The sequence below is a fragment of the Rhinolophus sinicus genome, chromosome 6 (assembly GCF_057876585.1).
Source record: "Rhinolophus sinicus isolate RSI-liver-muscle chromosome 6, RSI-T2T, whole genome shotgun sequence".
NCBI classification, from domain to species: domain Eukaryota; kingdom Metazoa; phylum Chordata; class Mammalia; order Chiroptera; family Rhinolophidae; genus Rhinolophus; species Rhinolophus sinicus.
The window spans coordinates 42830799-42850697 of NC_142506.1; the positions used below are offsets into that span (position 1 = coordinate 42830799).

Genomic DNA, 19899 nt, shown 5'->3' on the forward strand with positions numbered 1-19899 from the left:
TAAAGTTCACTAAAAATTTTAATCCATGATATAAATGTTACCTAAAGACACAATTGAACATCTTGTATTAGACAATAAAATATAATAATCAAATTCAATTTTGTAACTATTTCTATGGCACACAGAGATTTCCCTATGATCCAACCTAGTAATTGTGTTTTGTTTGCTTTCTGAGAACCATAGCATAAGAGCAGAGTGTTTAAAGAATACAAGTAAAGTTTGCTAAAATGATTGTCACAGATGTACTGTTTACTAAATCAAGGAACATTTCGTTCATTTATGCATTGAATCCATTTTATTCATTAATAAATTCCCTGATGTAGACTTAAATAGAACACTCCCTGTTTATTGTGAACTGGTGGTCTCTTCTTCCAGTATCACAGGGATTAATGAGTACTTAGTTTAGGAGAAAACCTCCATTTTAATTATGTCCACATAGCCACTTCTTAGGTCTGGCATCACCAATGCAGAAAAAGCACTTTTTCGTGAGGCAACAGGAAATTAACAGCACTGATATGAAATATGCCAAATCCAATGGTTGTCAGCATTGCTTTAGGAATTTTCAGACATTTAGGTGAATAAAACTATCATCATAAATAAAAGAACAAGTGTTATTATCCTCTTTACAGAAGACTGACAAGTTCTTAAGTTTTCTTGATATGCTACAGAACAGCAAGAACTTCTAAACTTTCTTCAAATGTTTAAGGTTGAAAATTAATTATATTAGTTGGATTTTAGCCTCAGTGAAAGAAATTTCAAAAGTATTTAAATAACTGATAAAAAGCCATAAAACCTGGATTGGAGTTTATAATTTTTACAAATATAATTTTCAAAATACATGCCTTCAGATATAATGTAAAAATCATTTTTACATCTTTCTCGATAATGCATGACAGTTCAAGCCTTGCTTCCCATAGTACTTATAGAAAGAAATGTGTGAATAATGAAAATAGAAGTTGTCCTAGTACAAGGAGGGGCTTCTTCCGTTTTTAAAACTCATCAGCCTCTCATGTGCCAAAAATGTTGAAAACCACACACACCCAAGCAGTCTCATCCCAGAAGGACACACACTCCTAAACTGTCACATCTTTGAAGACACAGGAGATGGGAGAATACAAATGTCCCCTTCTCACCATGTGAGACATTAACTATTAATATTTCTGTATGTATAGTAGTCACGATTGCTTCATGACATTATCAGGATTGGCAATCTGGCCTAAAATAATTAGGCTTTTTATTTATAATTCCCTTTTAAAAGTTGTCATTTGACAATAGTTTCAATCTGTAACAGCAGGTTAAAAAAAAAAAAAAGGTGCCATGCTATATTAATTAAAATGTTCCAAGATAAAAGTACAAAACCTAAAAATAACTTCAGTGCTATAGACATTTAGAAAGCTACAATTCTTAAAACTCTGAATAAAAATGTCTTGAGAACAGGTACATCTCAAGACAATATTTTATACACTTTGGGAAAAACTCATATTTCAAGTAACTTGAAGGATGCCTTACCGATTCCACACCATCTCGAAGTTCTCTTTGTGCCTGCAGTGCGGCTTTGCTTTCGAGCCTCTCATGTTCGGCTTACCAATAGTGGCTCCTTCATGCTGAAACCAGACTGCTTGCTCATCAGTTTTCTGTACACCCCATCTGGTTTTGAAAGCAGTTCTTTGTGTTCCCCACATTCGATAATTCTGCCCTGGTCGACAACAGCTACCAGATCGGCGTTCTTCACGGTGGACAGGCGATGGGCGATGACCAGCACAGTCCTGCCCTCTGCGAGCCGGTCCAGCGCTTCCTGCACGAGGTGCTCATTCTCGGCATCCAGCGCACTGAGACCCGCAGCCGCACAAGAAAGCAAAGACGTCAGTGCCCAGCCTGCGTACACCCATGTGCCCCGTTACCGACAGCGGCCTGTTGTAACTGCGCCCTCTTGGGTCTCCCGTCTATGTTTTGTGTTCTAACGGTAATATAAAAAAGAGCTTGGGACGCCTGGCTGCACAGAACCACTGTCATTTAAGTGGAGAGCATTCTGCATGCAGCTTATTAGAGGGACTGGGGCTCAGCACAAACGTGTCTGAATTGGAACCAGAACCTTAACTCATGCCTCTGCCTGTCCAGTGCTCCCAGCTGCCATTATTAATTCAGATTCAGTCACTTTAAAGTGTAAGGAGAAAGGCATTGTCAGCTGTATCATGGTGAAGTACAGAGTAATAAGTTTTCCGTAAAGGAAGAATTTGGTTTAATACAATTACACATAGTATTAAGATAGCCTCACCTGGTTGCTTCATCTAGGAGAAGAATTTTGGGATTCTGAGGAAGGAAACACATTTTTAAAAAAATTTATTAGAAAAACACAAACTCTCAGTAATAAAAATAAATGAAGTGCTGATACATGCTACAACATGGATGAACCTTGAAAACATCCTGCTAAGTGAAGAAGTCAGGCACTAAATGCTACATATTACATGACTCCATTTATAGGAAATGTCCAGAGCAAGCACATCTACAGAGACAGAAAGTAGACTAGTGGTTACCTGGGGCTGGGGTCCACGGGAAAATAAGGGAGGGCTGTATGTGTGTGACAGCGACGGTATAGTCTCTTTCTGGGGTGACGAAATGTTCCAAAATTGATTATGGTGATAGATACACACCACTGAATACATCAAAACCCATTGAATTATATGTACACTTTTAATGGGTGAATTGTATAGTATGTGAATTATATCACAATAAAGCTGCTACAAGAAAACCACGCACATAAATGGAAGAGTTAGAGATGATTTTAAGCCATCATCACAGTAATCACTGGACTGGATATTGTTCATATGCAGTTTTATCCTGCTGACCAATCAACTAACAGTATGAGGTGGGAGTGTAAAGTGAGTAACACAGAGCCTAGAGTCAAGCACCTGCTTGACTCTAATTTATTCGGAGTATCACAAAACCAAGACACAGGCTACAACACAGGGGAACCTCAAAAACAACATGCTAGTTGAAGAGGCCACATGCAAAGGGCCATATCTTGTCTGGTTCCATTTCTCTGAAATGCCCAGAAAGGTGAATGTAGACAGACCAAAAGCAGATTAGCAATGGCCCTGGGATGGGGGAATAGGGAACAGCTCTAAGTGGGAACAAGGGATCATTCTCGTGTGACAGAAATTTTGGGTGGGTTCTAAAATTAAATTAGTGTGATGGTTGAATAACTGTAAATTTACTAAAAGTCCCTGAAAAGTACATTTAAAACTGGTGAATTGTATGGTATGTAAGTTACGCTTCAATAAAGCTGCTTTAAAAAAAAAAATCACCTATAAATCTAAGAAAAGTAGTTACATCCCAAAGGGGAAGGCTCTCATATCCGAAAAGCATGTCGATCACTGTCAGCCCGAGCAGCTGGCCCTCAACTTCCCCTCTCCTCAGGAGTCTCGCGGGAGCATTTCAAGTCCGCACTGCTTGGCATAGCAGCTTACTGGACTGCACAGAAGCATGCTTTTTTGTTTTGCTATTTTGACAGAATCACGGCTCACCAGTTAGACTGCATGCTTCTTGATGGGAGGTCCATGTGTTAAACTTTTCTCCCTCTGACTGGCCTAGCACAGCACTGGCCACCTACTGCCTAGGAAATGCTTGTGGTTTTTGGTGTTTTTTAAAACTCTTGTTTATTTTAAGTGTGTTTTTCCAGGACCCATCAGCTCCAAGTCAAGTAGTTGTTTCAATCTAGTTGTGGAGGGCGCAGCTCACAGTGGCCCATGCGGGGATCAAACCGGCAACCTTGGTGTTAAGAGCACTGTGCTCTAACCAACTGAGACATCTGGCTGCCCTTAGAAATGCTTGGATGAAACGCTCTCAGCTGGACCCCTAACTCGTCTTTCACCAACTGTCAACCATTTATCACCCACCCCCTCCAAAAAAGAAAAAGAAAGAAGAAAAATAGTCAATTACAAATGACAAGGTCTCTAATGAAAACCAGTAACAGCCCCCAGCCATGTGGCTTCAGGCTTACCTTAAGCAGAGCACGGGCAATTGCGATCCGCTGTTTCTGCCCACCTGACAATGACAATGACAATGTTTCGTTAAGAACTGAATGCCTTAACCAAAATTCCTGGTAACCAGGCTTTGTGATGAGTCACATGGCAATCTGGAGGTAACTTTTTCCAGTTAGTCACAGCTATGACAGATGGCAGAACAGAAACCTAGTTTTAAATAGATGTCTCCTCATTAACTTCAAAATGAATAATGACATTTATCGCAGCTAATATTTATTGCGGAGGTCTTATGTACCAGGCATTTTCTAAATGCATTACACGTCATTATCTCATTTAATCTTAAAAATTCTATGAAGTAGGTCCTATAATTATTCCCTCTTTATAGATGCAAAACTGAGGCATGAAATAACCTGTCCAGTGGGTCGCACCTGGTAAGGGAGAGAAGTGAGGTCTGAATGTCCACAGTGATGGGCTATGCTTCAAACCGGCACACCTACTATCTCCCTCGTACCATCTCCAGTGCAGCACGGAGACCAGAAACTCAAGGAACGCAGAGGTTCTGAGCAGCATGTGAAGTGTGTGTGGCACAGGGCATTGCTGACGCGGGGTGGGGACACTGCCGCCCCATCAGAGCGCTACTCCTAATGCCTCCCATGCAGCACTGTTCTCGTCTCTTCTCGCTAGGGAAGAACTGGCACGAACAGCTGCCTGTGCGCACAGGTGGAACTGGAGGTAACAGAGGACGCACTCAGAGGCCCCCATTTTAAAACTCAAATTCTACTAAAAGCAAGGGAACAAAGCGGGGGGTAGGAGTGGGGAATGCAGACAGGACAGCAGGAGGCCTGCAGGAAATCTGGGACTGCCTCACATCAGCCTCCTTGCAGCCCTGGGACACAACTGCTAAATTACAACTGGTGACCTCTCGGAGTGCAGTCCTCAGGACTCATGTCCCCAGACTTCATTACAGAAAACTCAGCTTCGTTTTTGGTGATGAAAACATCCCTTCTGGGTTGATTTCACTGGCTGAAAGTACCTACCACACTAATGGCTGGACGTTACCTTCTTTCACCTAGAGGACGCGTGTCATTGCAAGTGGAGTGTGTGGTGCCACTGGAAGCCGACCCTAACCCGGCCCCGTGCACGAGGGCAGCAGCTGAGCCTCCCTTCCCGAACCTCCCCGACTGCGAGGCTGGCTAGTCAGCACAGCAGCCAGTGGGACCGGCCCCTCAGCGCCCATCTCGGTGCCCATCAATGCACAGGGACTCTACTGCCAGACGTCCCTGCTCACTGTCTCCCAGCAAGTGAGTATGGGTTGAAATCTTTGCTTATTTCACTCTGAAGTATGGCGTGAGGCTCCTGGTAGGGGGCAGGGAGGCAGACCCTGCTCCCAGGGAGAAGGGGACGTGCTCAGGGGACAGGGGCTGGCAGCCCCCCACCACGCCTCGAGGCTGTCCCACCCTCAGCAGCCTGAGCTGGTTCTCTGCCACGTTGCCGACAGCAGGAGCAATTCATGTGACATAGCGACGTGCAACACTCCTCCCGGTACTGTCCAAATCTAACTAAAGCATGTTTTCATCTACTGCCTATAGTTTTAAGAAATCATGCACAATAAACTTAAAACATTTCATGTTAAATTTCCTGTGGTCAAACTTCAAGTGCACAGTTTAGTGCTGGAAAGGACAACTGCTCTAGCCCTACCTGGCAGCCTGAACTGCCACCCTCTGCTCAGACACTGCCACTAACAGGGAAGGGAACACGTTTCCCTGTCATGGAAGAAAATCTGTTTTTAACCAGATAAAAATGTATTTCCCTGTAAGTTCTGCTCATTGGTCCCACTTCCGCACTCTCGAGCAATGGAAAGTCAGTTTTCTCTTTCCCCTGAAAGCCTGGCGCCGAGTGTGATATGACACGCTGGGTATGCCCGTCATCTCAGGAACAGTGAGACCTGTTGCAGTGTGTCCTCATTCATCTGGGACAGGACCTGTCTGTGCACGGCCCTTGTAGTAAGAACAGCTTTTAAATTTTACGTGGGATGTTCAAAATACCCACAAAGAAGAATGCTATGTGTCCGAGCCCACATGTGCCCAGAAAACCTAAAATGTTTATGCACTCTCTGGCCCTTCGTAGAACAAGTGGCCGGCCCCGGTCCAACGTGCACACAATGGTGCAGCTCTCAGTGGGCCACTCAGGAACCCGGCAGGAAGCGAGGGCCCCGAGGAGCTGTCCACACGCAAATGAGGCTTCAGCCAGTGAAAGAAAGTCTAACTTCATGGCCTCTCAGCACTGTGGCCCAATGAAAAACGATGCTGCAGCATGAGGCCCTGGGCCCCTGGCAGAGCCAGCCCCGGGCAGCGCGACCAGGTACCTGAGAGGAGGACGCCCTTCTCTCCGACCACGGTGTTGAACCCCTGTGGGAAACTGCGGATGAAGGTGGCTGCGTTAGCCACGTCGGCCACCTGCTCTATCTGCGCGGCAGTCACTGAGGAGGGGTCGTCTGCACCATAAGCAATGTTCTCCGCGATGGAGCAGGAAAACAAAACTGGTTCCTGTACATTGGAAATAAAACATACTTATCGCAAATTTCAAAACAGACTTCCAACATGTGCAGTAAACAGTGGAGCTCAGTACAGTGCTCAGATCTAAGAAAGTACCAAGTTGCTCCCAAAGAATGCAGTTTCCTTGGTTCTACTTCCTCATTCTCCATGAATTCACCCAGCAGATTTAAAAATTCACGTCTTACCATAAATGGGAGTGTGTTTATCGCCTGTAGTTCCTACTACACTGCAGGAGATTAGCGCACACAGCACGTGCCCGCATGGGCCTGGTACATAGTAGGCACTTCGTATATGCACGTTCCCCTTCCTTGGGAATCGTGAGGCACTGGGAGACCACAACCCATCCGAATTTTCCAGCTGCCTGCCTTCTACCAAGGACAAGGGGGAGCTCCATCTCTATCTACTACTTTCCTAAGTGCACACAAACCAGCTGCGAACATGACATTTTGACAGAACTCTGTGGAATGTCCTAAACTTCCCGCTTCTTCTCTCCATCCCATAATAACACGCATGCTGATATCCTCACACTGCTGAGCAACCCCCCCCCACCACCACACTGCCTGTCTGCCCCCCGCAGACTGCACAGGGTGAGGACAAGGGCTGAGGTGAAACTCAGTACAAGTAGAGGCCCGGGTTTGTCTGCTGTGCACGCAGCCCAGTAACAAAAATATAAACAGCTGTGTCAAAATTTCCCCACACCACGTGGCCTTAGGAAAAAAGCCTCATCAAAGTGACCGTTTCACCTTATGCTCACCTTACAACCTGCTACCTCTTTGCCAGGGCATCCTGGCTCTTCCCACAGCCTTAGCTCATCTCTAAAACCCTTTATGCAAAACAGTAGACTGTGGCTGGTAATAAAAATGGGAATTGGGGAAGAGTGAGGAGAAACTAAAAGGGCACATTCTGTTCTCTGCATTACAAAGCGGTGTCAGTCCCAGCTTTTGGTAAAAAGTCCATGGTCGCACTGGTTACAGTGGTTAAGGTACTGAAGAACCCTGAACTACCTGCCACAGGAGACTAGGGTAATACACCTGGACCCCTCTCACTCCTTCTCTTCTGAGAGCTTCAACACCGAGCAAAAAACAAACGATAAAAGCAATTTTGAAAGAAAATGCAATAAAAATAGACCCTTCTCCTCCTACCTGGCTCACTGTCCCAATCTTGGATCTCAGCCAGACTGGATTTAGCTGGCGGATATCCTGGCCATCGAGACTGATAGTTCCTTGTAGAGAGGAAAGGAGAGGGTCACTGAGCATCACAGGGCTAGTGACTAATGTAAACATAGAAAATTCCAGACTCAGTTTTTTAAAGATTAGAAGCATACTCAAAACCTCTAAACAGAATCTAAACCCAACACATTTCATGGAATTTCAGAGCTACAGGGGCCTCTGTGGGTGGTCCCCATCCACTGTCCCCCTGCAGTGTTGAGCTGACTTGCCCACCCAGGGCCCTGGGAGAAGGTGCACACTGCTGGTTCAGAAGGGTCACATGGGAAAGTAGCAAGCTGTGAGGTGTCCACTTGCACAAACGCTGGCAGGGGTGACACACTTTTGCAGCTGGCACCCAGGACAGTGGCTGCCTAATTCTGCAGCTTCCTGACGTGTCAGCGTCAGCAGCTGCCTGAAAGGCCGTTTCTGCAGTGGAGTTCTGGGAAGCGTCGGGAAGCTTAACCCTCCAGTGATTCTGGAGCTCCTTCTTACTCCTTGAAATGCTCCTTCCTGCACAGACTGTGTTGGAGGAGAGTGTTACCTGAAGCTAAGAATCTGGTGGAGACTGTGGCAGAGATTTAAACACCCAGATGTGACTCTGGCCTTAGCTAACGGAATTAATTCTACACATTGCGGGCACCCAGTAATGCTTGGTGATGATGACAACGATGAGTGACATAGGAATACCATTCCTTCTCAGTGAGCGGGATGTAGTTATGCCAGCCAGCTACAGGCTTTCAGGAGCTGGAAAAACCTGGGGTCCCTAAATGCTTAAAAAGTACAAGTGCTCTACGGACTACACAGGGCAGCAACTGAAGCTTAGTTCATTTTCTCTTTGATTTATTCACCGTGATGAAGAAACTAGAGACAATATTTGGACTTGATTGGCACCACCTAACCAGGATTTTTCTAAACTCAGAATTTGATAGCAAGTAGAGAGTAAATCAAGACAAACAGTGTACCGACACCCATTTTAACAGCTATGATTCTGTGGGCCAGGATCAGCAGCTCAAAAAATTATCTGGCACATGACCACCTCCCACATTGTGATCATTTTGCAATATATACAATTATCGAATCACAATATTGCACACCTGAAAAGAATATAAGGTTATACGCCAATTATATCTCAATAAAAAAGGATATAAAGTAAAATAATGTTGTGTTCTTTGCTTTAAAGATGCTATGGTCTGGTTAAAAATAAAATAAAAACCACGAGAAAAATCCGTTCAGAAAAGCCCTGCTTCTTCCAGAGCATCAGTGTGGCGGCCACGAGAAGGAGGCAGCGACTGCCCAGCACTGTCTGCTCTCGAACCAGCAGCTTCCCAGGCGCTCCCCAGGGCCGCGGCCCCAGCGTGCTTGCAGCTGCTGAGCGGCCTTGCCCACCCGTGTCTCACTGGGGCATCAAGGGGCCCTGGCAAGGGGGAAGAGGAGATACAATTCAGGAGCCCACTCGGGATTTGAAGAGTTCGGGACTGAAATATGCCAAACGCCAGCCAGCCATCTGTGTGAGTGGCCCCAAAAAGTGAGCACTTTGTTGAAGGGATTTCTCTCCTGGGAACAAATGCTCTGGTGTCCAGAAGTCCCGCACTGCAGGCTTTGCATGATCGCATCCTCGCCAGGGCACAGCACAAGGGCTCAGGACAGTCCTGTCCTACAACGTGGGGACTACTCACCAGAAACGGGGTCATACAGCCTCAGCAGGAGGGACACCACTGTGGACTTGCCAGAGCCACTGGGGCCGACCAGCGCCGTGACCGACCCTGATGGGATGGACAGGCTGAAGTCCCGGAATATGGGTACCTCTGGGCGAGCTGGGTAGGCGAAATGCACATTCTGGAACTGCAAAGTGCCCCGGAAGCTATTCTCGTTTAAGATGAGCCCCTCTGAAACAGGTGGAGATGGACTGCTTAACACAAGGACCAAACACGGCCAAAGTCAGTTCCCACGGGTCTGGCTGGTCCAGGGCTGGGAGCTCGTTCTGGGCAGTCAGGAAGAGGCCTCCACTTGCCACCCACTGCCCAGGCCCTACACATAGGAGGTCTTGTTTGAGATGGAGACACGACTGTGCCAGCTTTATTGACAGCACACCAAGGCTCAGGGCCACCAACGTGCCCAAGCTAACGAGTCTGTAGTTAGCCCCCGCCCCGCTGCTGCCACTGCCTCTGCAGCCCCCTCAGTCTAGGGTTTACCTCACCTACTCGAAATCCGTGTTTCAAGAGTGAGGACCAACGGGGCCATTGCACAATCACCATGGAGCCAGAGGGGGTCAGGAGTCCTGATGCCTTGCCCTGCCACTGACCCGGGGAAGCTGCCAGTCTCTCACCCCGGGCTCACCCGCAGCCTGTGATGCTGGAGAGCACTGGTATTCACGTCCTGACCTGGGGGCGGTGAGTGGTTACTGCCCACAGCCTCTTCCAAGCCCGGGCCACACAGCTGCCCCGAGTACTGCTTCCAGGGACGCAGGTGACGGAGGACACGGCGCTGGACGAGTAGCAGCAGCATGCACCCCCCATCCCCAAAGCCAGAGGCTTTTATATGTGCGATGCCTCTTCCTTTCCTCCTACCCTGCACTCAGACATCACCAAAAGCACTACGAAGACACACCTGGTGGGTTGGCTGGGCCCTCCCCTCTGGTGTGCCTGGGCCACACTCACCACCATCCTGCTGCAGGTCAACCCAGTGGGCGGCACGCCACGTGGTCAGCCCCTAGGCTTGCAGGGCCCTCCTGGGCCCTCTGGTGACTGTCCTTCCTCTTACTGCTCGCCCCTCCGGGGACTGTTTCTTGCCATGTGGCAGGGACGTCCTTGTCATGCTCATCCCTCACAGGTAGGACAGGGAGCTGGCCTAACTGTCCAATGCCATGTTTGTTTAATCCCAGTGAAGAAGAACAAATGCATTTCAGACTCACCATTAAAAGGAAGTTCAGGCTTTCTCTCAAGGAGCTCCCAGAGGCGTCCCCCAGCACCCAGTCCTTTCATCAGCTCCGAGTAGAAAGAGCTCAGACCTGAGGACGAGAAGGAATATCCATCACTGGAACCAGGAAATGCCCATCTGCTGCTGCCCTCCGTCTGGGAACAGCGACAACTTGCTTTGATAGAAAACCTGTTACTTTCACAAAAGGATTTGAGGCAGCTGCCTGGGAGCCCATGTTCAGAATCCCTGCCTCTTGCTCTCCTTTAGCTTCTCCACCTCCGGACTGACTTCTTTCTAATAAGGAGTTAATGTTTCATCAGAGAATTTACAAATATATGTAGCCATACTAATCAACCACTGATGAAAATCACAGTGTTACAGAGAAAGTCTACCTACTCACAAACATAGCAATGTAAATAAAATACAGTGCTTATCCCCTACTTAAAAGGAATATAAAATATCCCAATATTCATTTTAAATTCATACCCTCAAAAATCAAACCTCCCTTTCAGGCACTCAAAACTTCAACTTTTACTAAACTAAAAACTGACATTTGGGAAAATTAATATTCCAACAATCTCTTCTTAAAGTCACTTTTATCCCATTCAGTAGGCTGCCTTTTCATTTTGTCGATGGTTTCCTTTGCTGTGCAGAAACTTATTAATTTAATGTAGTCCCATTTGTTTATTTTTCCCTTTGTTGCCCTTGCCCGGGAGACGTAGCCAAAAAAATTTCACCAAGACCAATGTCAAGAGAGTTTACTACCTGTTTTCTTCTAGAAGTTTTATTTTCAGGTATTACATTTAAGTCTTTAACACATTTTGAGTTTATTTTTGTATGTGGAGTAACAGAGTGGTCCAGATTCGGGGTTTTTTTGCATCCAGTTTCCCCAACATCATTTACTGAAGAGACTATCTTTACTCCACTGTATAGTCTTGCCCCTTTTGTCACAGACTAATTAACCATATAGGCGTGAATTTATTTCTGGGCTTTCTGACCTGAATAGACATTTCTCCAAGGAAGACACACAGATGGCCAATAGACATACAAAAAGATGCTCAGCATCACTAATTATTAGAGAAATGCAAATCCAAACTACAGTGAGATGTCACCTCACTCCTGTCAGAATGGCCATCATCAAAAAGTCAACAAACAAGTGTTGGCGAGGATGTAGAGGAAGGGGAACCCTTGTGCTGTTGGTGGGGGTATAAACTGGTGCAGCCGCTATGGAAAACAATTTGGAGGTTCCTCAAAAAATTTAAAACAGAACTACCTTATGACCCAGCAAGTCCACTTCTGGGTACTTATCTGAAGAAAACGACAATACTAATTTGAAAAGATATATACACCCCTATGTTGATTGCAGCGTTATTTACAATAGCCAAGATATGGAAGCAGCCTAAGTGCCCACTGATGGATGAATGGGTAAAGGAGAAGTGGTGCATATATACAATGAAATGTTACTCTGCAATGAGAAAGAGTAAAATCTTACCATTTGTGACAACGAGGATGGACTTAGAAGGTACTATGCTAAGTGAAATAAGTCATATAGAGAAGGACAAATACTGTATCACTTCACTTACATGTGGAATCTACAACAAACAAACAACAGAAACAGACTCATAGAGACAGAGAACATTTTGATGGTTGCCAGATGGGAGGGCGGTTGGCATGGGTGAAAGGGGGAAGGGCAATAAGAGATGCAAACTTCCAGGTGTAAAATAACTAAGTCATGAGGATATAACATATAGCACAGGGTATATAGTCACTGGCATGGCAATAACTCTGTATGATGACAGATGGTCACCAGACACAGTGTGACCACCTTGTAAAGTACATAAACGCAGTCACTGTGTTGTACACCTTAAATTAATATAATACTGTATGTCAACTGTACTTTACTAAAACGTCACCTTTGAACTAATTAATTAATCAGAATTACATAATTAATGACTTCATGAATGACTTAAAACTCCAAGTACATGGTCTTTCTCAACTGTTGGACATAGACTTGTAATAGTGCCCCTCAGTAAGGATGCTGGAGGAATGCAACGCACACATTCTCTCTAAGGTACATTTGTGCATGGGTTTGTGTATATTTGTGCAAGATACAGTGGCTTAAAACTTTCAGGCTTAATGAAAACTGCATTGGGCAGAAATAGGCCCAATAAAGTCCTCTGATCTTTGACAAAGGAGTAAAGGCAATTCAGCGGAGAAAGGACAGTCTTTCCAACAGATGGTGCCGGAGAACTGGACGTCTCCATGCAAAAGATGGATCGAGACACAGACGTTACACTCTTCACAAAAATGAACTCAAAATGAACTACAGACCTAAATGTAAAATGCAAAACTTCTAGGAGAAAACTTAAATAACTTTGGGTTCAGCGATGACTTTTTAAATATAATACCAAAAGTACGACCCATGAAAGAAAACATTGGTAAGTTAGACTTTATTAAAATTAAAAACTTCTGCTCTGTGAAGAGAATAAGACAAGCCACAGACTATAAGAAAAGCTTTGCAAAACACTTATCTGATAGAGGGCTGTTAGCTAAAATATACAGAGCTCTTAAAACTCAACAATAAGAAAACAACTAACCCAATTAAAAAATGGGCAAAAGACCTGACAGACACCTCACCAAAGAAGATAAACAGATGGTAAATGGGATATGAAAAGATATGTCAGTAGAGAATTGCAAACTATGAGAATGAAGTACACTACAACACACCTACTAGAATGGCTAAAGTCCTAAAATCTGGAACACTGACCACACCACGTGCTGGCAAGGACGTGGCGCAGCAGGAGCCCTCAGTCATCACTGGTGGGGACGCACGCGGTGCAGCCACTTCGGAAGACAGTCTGGCAGTTTCTTACAACACTAAACACACTCCTACGATGTGCTCCACCACTCATGCTTCTTGATATTTACCCAAAGGCATTCAAAACTCATGTCCACATAAAAACCTGCACACGGATGTTTACAGCAGCTCTTTGCACAATCGCCAGAACTTGGGAGCAAAGAAAATGCCTCCAGTAGAAGATGGATAAATAAACTGTGGTCCATTCAGATCGAAGAATAATATTCATCACTAAAACGAACGACCTACCAAGCCACGAAGAGGTGGAGGAGCCGTAAATGCACACTATAGGTGAAAGGAGCCCATCTGAGACGGCTGCACACTGTGTGATTCCCAGTACATGACGTTCTGGAAAAGGCAAAACCATGGCAACAGGAATAAGAGCAGTGGTTGCAGGCAGGAGAGAGGTGACCAGACAAAGCGCAGGGGATTTTTAAGGCAGTGAAACTACTGTCTATGAAACTCTAATGGTGGATACATGTCATTTATACGTTTGTCCCGACCAATAGAATGTACACCACCAAGAGGGACCCCGATGTCAACTGTGGACTCTGGGTAACGACGACGTGTCCATGGGAGTTCGTGGATTGTGACAAATGTGCCCTCTGGTGGGGACATTGGTAGTAAGGGAGGCTGTGATTGTAGGAGCAGAGATTATGGGGGAAATCTCTAATTTCTGCTCAATTTTGTTGTGAACCTAAAATGCCTCTAAAAAGTCTATTCACTGAAAGAAAGAGGGTGGGTAGGAAGAGAGAGGTGAAAGGAAGGCGCGTCTACACAGTAAGGAGTTTCGATTTTGAAAAACAAAAAAACCACATGGCCCTGCACAAACTAAATGCACTCTGTCTATACAGTGGAGTAGTTATTACTCAGCCATAAAAAGGAATGAAGAACTGATCCACGCTGATGGGGGCAAACTGTGAAAACATGCTAAGCGAAGAAGCCAAACACACAAAGCCACACAGTACATATTTCATTGATAGGAGTTATCTGGATAAGTACATACACAGAGACAGAAGGCAAATTGTGGTGCCAGGACCTGGGGGAGGGGTACAGAGACGATTGCTTAGTGAACGTGGGGTTTTCCTTCAGGGTGACAAAAACATTTGGGAACTAAATAGAGGTGGTGGTTGCACAACACTGTGAATGTTAGAAAACCACTGAATTGTTAGCGTTAAAAAGGCTAATTTTACATTGTGTGACTTTCACCTCCATAAAAATATAAATACATAAGGAAAATTCGCTGGGGTTCAGTAGAAAGATGTAAGAACATTTTGTGGTACAAAATACACAAGGATGCTTTTCTTCACATAGCACCAGAGCAGACCCTCTCTCAGCAGGAAACGCGGAATTTGGTGTGTGTTGTTGTTTTAGTATGCTACTCCAAGTGGAAACCAACATGTAAAAATGCGTCTTTATTTAACAAATAAAATAGAATTTCTTGCTTGCAGATCCCTTACAGAACTACTTTAAACAGTCAGCTTCAGAAAAGCATTTAAAATCCAACTCGCCTTGGTGACTTAAATCCCATAGCCATAGGGACCTGCCTAGGTCGTAACTGTGGGGACTCTGGTGGTGACAGGTCCCTGCAGATCTAGCCATACGTTGACCCTCACATCACTGGATGACGGGTATCACACACGACCGTTGTCCAGAGCTGGCTAGCCTGCAACTGACAAAGTCAAGGTTCCCAAGTCCTGTGCACAAAGCCTCAGCAGCTTCCTGCCTAACCAGGGGATGCAGCCGGCTCTTGGGACAACTATTTCCAGCCCAGTTCAGTGCAGGATAGTTGTGAACTTGTCAGGACAAAAGGTTGTACTGTGGGGCCCCCCAAATCAGGTCAGATAGGATAGAAGAAAAGAGGGTGGGACCAAGAAAGAGCAAATAACTGGCAGAAAACATAGTCTTAGGGGAGGTGGGAGGAAAGCTGACCGTGGTGAAGTATGGCACGTGAACAGAAAGGCAAACCCCCTCTGAGGTGGGACAGAAAACTTCAAGGAACATGACCACACCGCGGTGGGACCCTACAGCCCAGCAGGCTCAGACCAGGGGACGGAAAAGAGCTAGCAATGCCCCTAACCCTGGGTCCTCCAGACGGTTCCTCTCACTTCCCAAATCACTCAGCAACTGAAATGTCTTAAGCAGGTTTTTCAAGACCAGCCAGCAGAACGAAAATGCTAATTTTAGGGGCTCTGGAAATCTGAGTGCAGAAAATATCCTCACTTGTCTGCAGTCTAAGGAAAAGGCTTTAACAAAATCTTCAAAATAAAAGTCCCACGCTGAGGGGACACGGTGGGGTCTCACGTCCCATTAGTCAGACCTCAAGCTGTTTCTCTAACCTTTCCATCTGGGTTTTCAAAGAGGAAGAAACACAGAAAGTAGGACATCATTCACTCCTCTCAGCTGGGGATGCAGGAAAGGGACAGAAAAGAAGACTGCACAGACCACAGGCTTCGCTGCCACAGCCCTTCCTGCCCTTCACCCAGGAACGGACAATAAAAGTGAACTCCGATTCTTGACAAAAGCAAGCAACTCTGTTTCATGCACTTTATAATTTATAGTTTTAGTTGGTCATTAGTTTTGCACGTGGCTCACTTTGTACAAAAGAACTTTTCTTTCCCTGTGACTGGCCGATCGTGAAACTCTCACTCCCGTAGGGCCTGGGTGTCCACACTGTCCTCCACCACCACCCCCCGCACCCACTCCATGAGCTACGTGAGCAGCTATCGTAACATGCAGGTTAGAGAACGCTGCTCCTGAGTAACCCTGAGCTCAGTGAGTGACCAAGGCCTGCAAAAACCCCAAACTCCCCAACCAAGGAAGTGCTTGCCTTGGCAGGCTCACACTCACATCTTTATTTTTTCTTTCCAAGTCAAATTGGAATAACATTCTAGGAAATGGTATTTCGAATTGAAGTGAGTTGATGAGAGGTGGAATAAAGGGCACGTTAAGTCTTTATTTCAAACCCTGATTTTTCACGTGTAACTGCCGAGCATACTTAAGTCATATACCTGCAATGCTCAGTCCAACCCAGAAAGCATACATCAGGAAGGACGAGAGCTCCCCCACTGTCATGTGGGCGCTGCCCATCAGCAAGCCGCCTTGGTACAGCACGGAAAGCACAATCAGGTTCCCGGACAGCCCCGTCTGTCGAGGGAGAAAACACACACGTCAGCTGGGCACTGAAGACCCAAAACACAAAAAGCATTAACACAGCCTCTAATTTCCTTTCGGCATTTAACTATCACAGCAAGATTCTTTCAAAATAGGACATTTTAATCTGAATTTCAAACAAGAAATACTTTTAAAATATTGCAATACTGAAAGAAATGATCTCATCAACATGGAAACCCAGAGCTAAGTCACCCATCAGATTCCTTTTTGCTCTATCTACTCAGTCTGCAAAGGAAAAATCATACCTTGAAGGGTTCCCTGTCCACCCAGAGGAAATGAACACACAGCTAGCACCTCACGCACTGACGCACTGGCTCAACACTGCACTGACAAGCAGGGGTCCTGGGCCTCACCTCCCTGATCTGGGCTAGGCGTGTGCTCTCTGGTCAGTGCCGTCTTCTCTGGGCCCATTTCCTTATCTGTAAATCATGGCCATTACTGAATTACCTCTGACATTCTTTCCCATTTGAACCTACTGTGAACTTGCCCTCATGCTGACGCTCTCGTTCAATATCCTATTTGAGCACATTGTGATTTTCATACTTCCTCCTTGAAGCCCCTGAGATTGTTCTGGTTAATTCTCAGTGGGGCTCAGGCAGCCGGCAGCAGAAGGACCTGGGGCGTCTGTTCCCACGGGTTGCTGGCCTGCCGCAGAGGTTCCAGCCCAGCGGCCTGGACGGGTGCTGAAGTCTGCATGGCTGGCCAGGCCCCGGGCGAGGCAGGTACAGCAGGTCGGGATCACATATTGAGGACAAGCGCCTGACTCCACACAGTTTGGTCTCACCACCCATTGCCTCTTCTGTAACTACATTTACTTGCTTTCCTCCTCTTTCACAAAAATATTTTAAGGAAGGCAATTTAGTCTTGAGGTAGAACAGAATTATTTTCTGTTTATGGCAAGAGACACCGAATAGAAATCTCTCCCAGTGATAACATTGATCGTTTTCACTCTTCACCCAAGTGATGTACTTACCGCTCCAAAGAAGCCGGCCCGAGCGAGCGCCTCCTTCCTCACCAGCTGCATTACACACTCCACTTTGTTGGTGTATTTCTCTATTTCGCTCATTTCTTTCCCAAAAGCTCGAACAGTTCTTATATTTCCAATACGTTCCTCAGCTAGCTGGGGGAATAACAGACACATTTCAGGGGGAGCAAGTTCACGTTTCAAATTTCTAGAGGCACAATTAAAATGTAGTGCTCATTTTTAAGGCACCAGCCACGGAAGCTGCTCGTGGTACACAGCTAAGTCAAAGCAGGTTGAAAAGCAGCGTAAATAGCACAATGTTATTTTTGGAAACATCTATGCATATGCACATCATACATGTTAAGTAGACAGGAAGGTAACCAGGAGAGTAGGTAGGTAGATACAGAAATATACCTTTATGCAGAGACAAAGGACAGACTTCCAAATGCTAATAACGTTAATTCTGAGGCAGGATTATACATGTTTTTTCTATTTATATATACATTTTTTTTAAAAGATTTTATTGGGGAAGGGGAACAGTATGTATTTCCAGGACTTTATTGGGGAACAGTGTGTTTCTCCAGGGCCCATCAGCTCCAACTCAAGTCATTATTTCTCAATCTAGTTGTGGAGGGTGCAGCTCAGCTCCAAGTCCAGTCGCCGTTTTCAATGTTAGTTGCAGGTGGCGCAGCCCACCCTCCCATGTGGGAATTGAACCAACAACCTTGTTGTTGAGAGCTCGCGCTCTAACCAACTGAGCCATGTGGCCGCCCCTCTTTATGTTTTTTAAACTTTCAATTAGAAACATACATGGTTTTTGTAATATGAAAATGTAACAATTATTTTTAATTTTCTAAAAAGACACTATTGGACAGCATTGAAAAGCTACCTTTATTAACTAAGGATAGAGTGTCATCCAGAATGTGTTTTGAAAATATGCTTAGCTTTTTCGTCCTATAAGAAATGGTGATAAGAAAGGAGAAGTTCGTAGACTGTTCAGCCTACTGAGGACTGGGTCTACTCTGAGGTGGGGGCAGTGCTCCAGTCTAGAAGGCAAGGAATCTCGGAGGCCTGGGATCTAAGGGCCTATGGCAGGGAGAAGACGCGTGCCTTAGAGCGTCCCAGTGCCGGCTCTGAGCTCACTCAGTGGGCACCATGCCAGGAAACAGCCGTTACCTGAGTGGCTTGTGCCAGTGAGTCCTGGGTGACTTTGGTCAGTTTCCGCAGATATCGTCCGTAAATCACAGCAAGGATGGATATTGGAGGCACCACACTCAAAACAAAAGTGGCCAGATGAGGTGACACAAAAAACTGCCAAAAACAAAAGCCAAAAGGTGTTTGTCACACAGAGTAGCAAGAAGTCCTCACTGCCTCCCTGAGAAGCGTGTGTGTCCACGAACAGACAGGCTGGCTGGCTATGTCAAAGTTGTGCGTCCTGCACTGGGGGACAGTTCAGACATCTTCAGTCAGCATGCCACACAGGGGTAACGTGACAGAGCAGCTTACCCTCCGTGCTGTGCCAGGGCTGGTGCCACGCTGTGTGCGCGAGGCCACGCTGCTCGACAGCACAGGAGGGGAAGAAGGACGCAAGGCACAGGCCCGACCGCAGCAGCAGTCTTCTCCTCAGGTCTAGACTGCCTCAGGACACCGAACAACCAGAGCAATGCATCCCACCGAAAGGACCAAGATGGCAAAGAGACCGAAAACCACGCATCGTCCCACCAGCAGCGGGAGGAGGACACCACTGACAAGCGGCAGGAAGTCAGAGCAGCCTCCACGGCTCAGTGGACTCAGCACGAGGAGGAGATGCAGATAGTGGGAGCTGCTCAAAGAAGAAACGGGCAACTTTCAGAAGCAACACAGAGGGTTTTCCTGTCGACCCGGCAATTTGCTGATTGTATTTGAAATGATACTAGCATCTCTTTAACAACTTATTCACATCTGCCAAATCTCACTTGCACAGAGACTAGCAGAATCTGTACGAGGCTATGCTAAAATGCTGAGGAAAAGCTGCCGCCTAAACAACTACTCCCTCATTCGACAACTTGTTGCTGCAGGCCTACCTGCAGCAAACACTGCGCCGGGCTCCTGGGAGAGAATGACCAGCGTGGAGTTTCCTCCACAGGGAAAGGAGAAGTGGGAGTTAGAGAGCGAGCAGGTGAGACAGAGAGAGAAAAAAACTTCAGGTGTAATGCAGGTTCAGGCCCCGGGGCAGGAATGAGCTGGGTGCCTTCATTATGGA

The 19899-nt window shown here is 46.0% G+C and overlaps 1 protein-coding gene across 1 annotated transcript in view; it reads right to left on the reverse strand.

Annotated features, from left to right (window-relative positions):
* Positions 1 to 19899, reverse strand: part of ABCB10 (ATP binding cassette subfamily B member 10) — a 31409-nt gene continuing 11510 nt past the window's right edge. The window contains exons 4-13 of the mRNA XM_019754783.3: positions 18834 to 18968; positions 17667 to 17813; positions 16531 to 16666; positions 10658 to 10753; positions 9423 to 9632; positions 7681 to 7760; positions 6349 to 6529; positions 4001 to 4044; positions 2276 to 2310; positions 1 to 1829 (exon numbers count right to left, since the gene is read on the reverse strand). Of these exons, the coding sequence (XP_019610342.2) occupies positions 1571 to 1829; positions 2276 to 2310; positions 4001 to 4044; positions 6349 to 6529; positions 7681 to 7760; positions 9423 to 9632; positions 10658 to 10753; positions 16531 to 16666; positions 17667 to 17813; positions 18834 to 18968 (1323 nt within the window). The 3' untranslated portion in view covers positions 1 to 1570. The remainder of the gene's footprint in view (positions 1830 to 2275; positions 2311 to 4000; positions 4045 to 6348; positions 6530 to 7680; positions 7761 to 9422; positions 9633 to 10657; positions 10754 to 16530; positions 16667 to 17666; positions 17814 to 18833; positions 18969 to 19899) is intronic.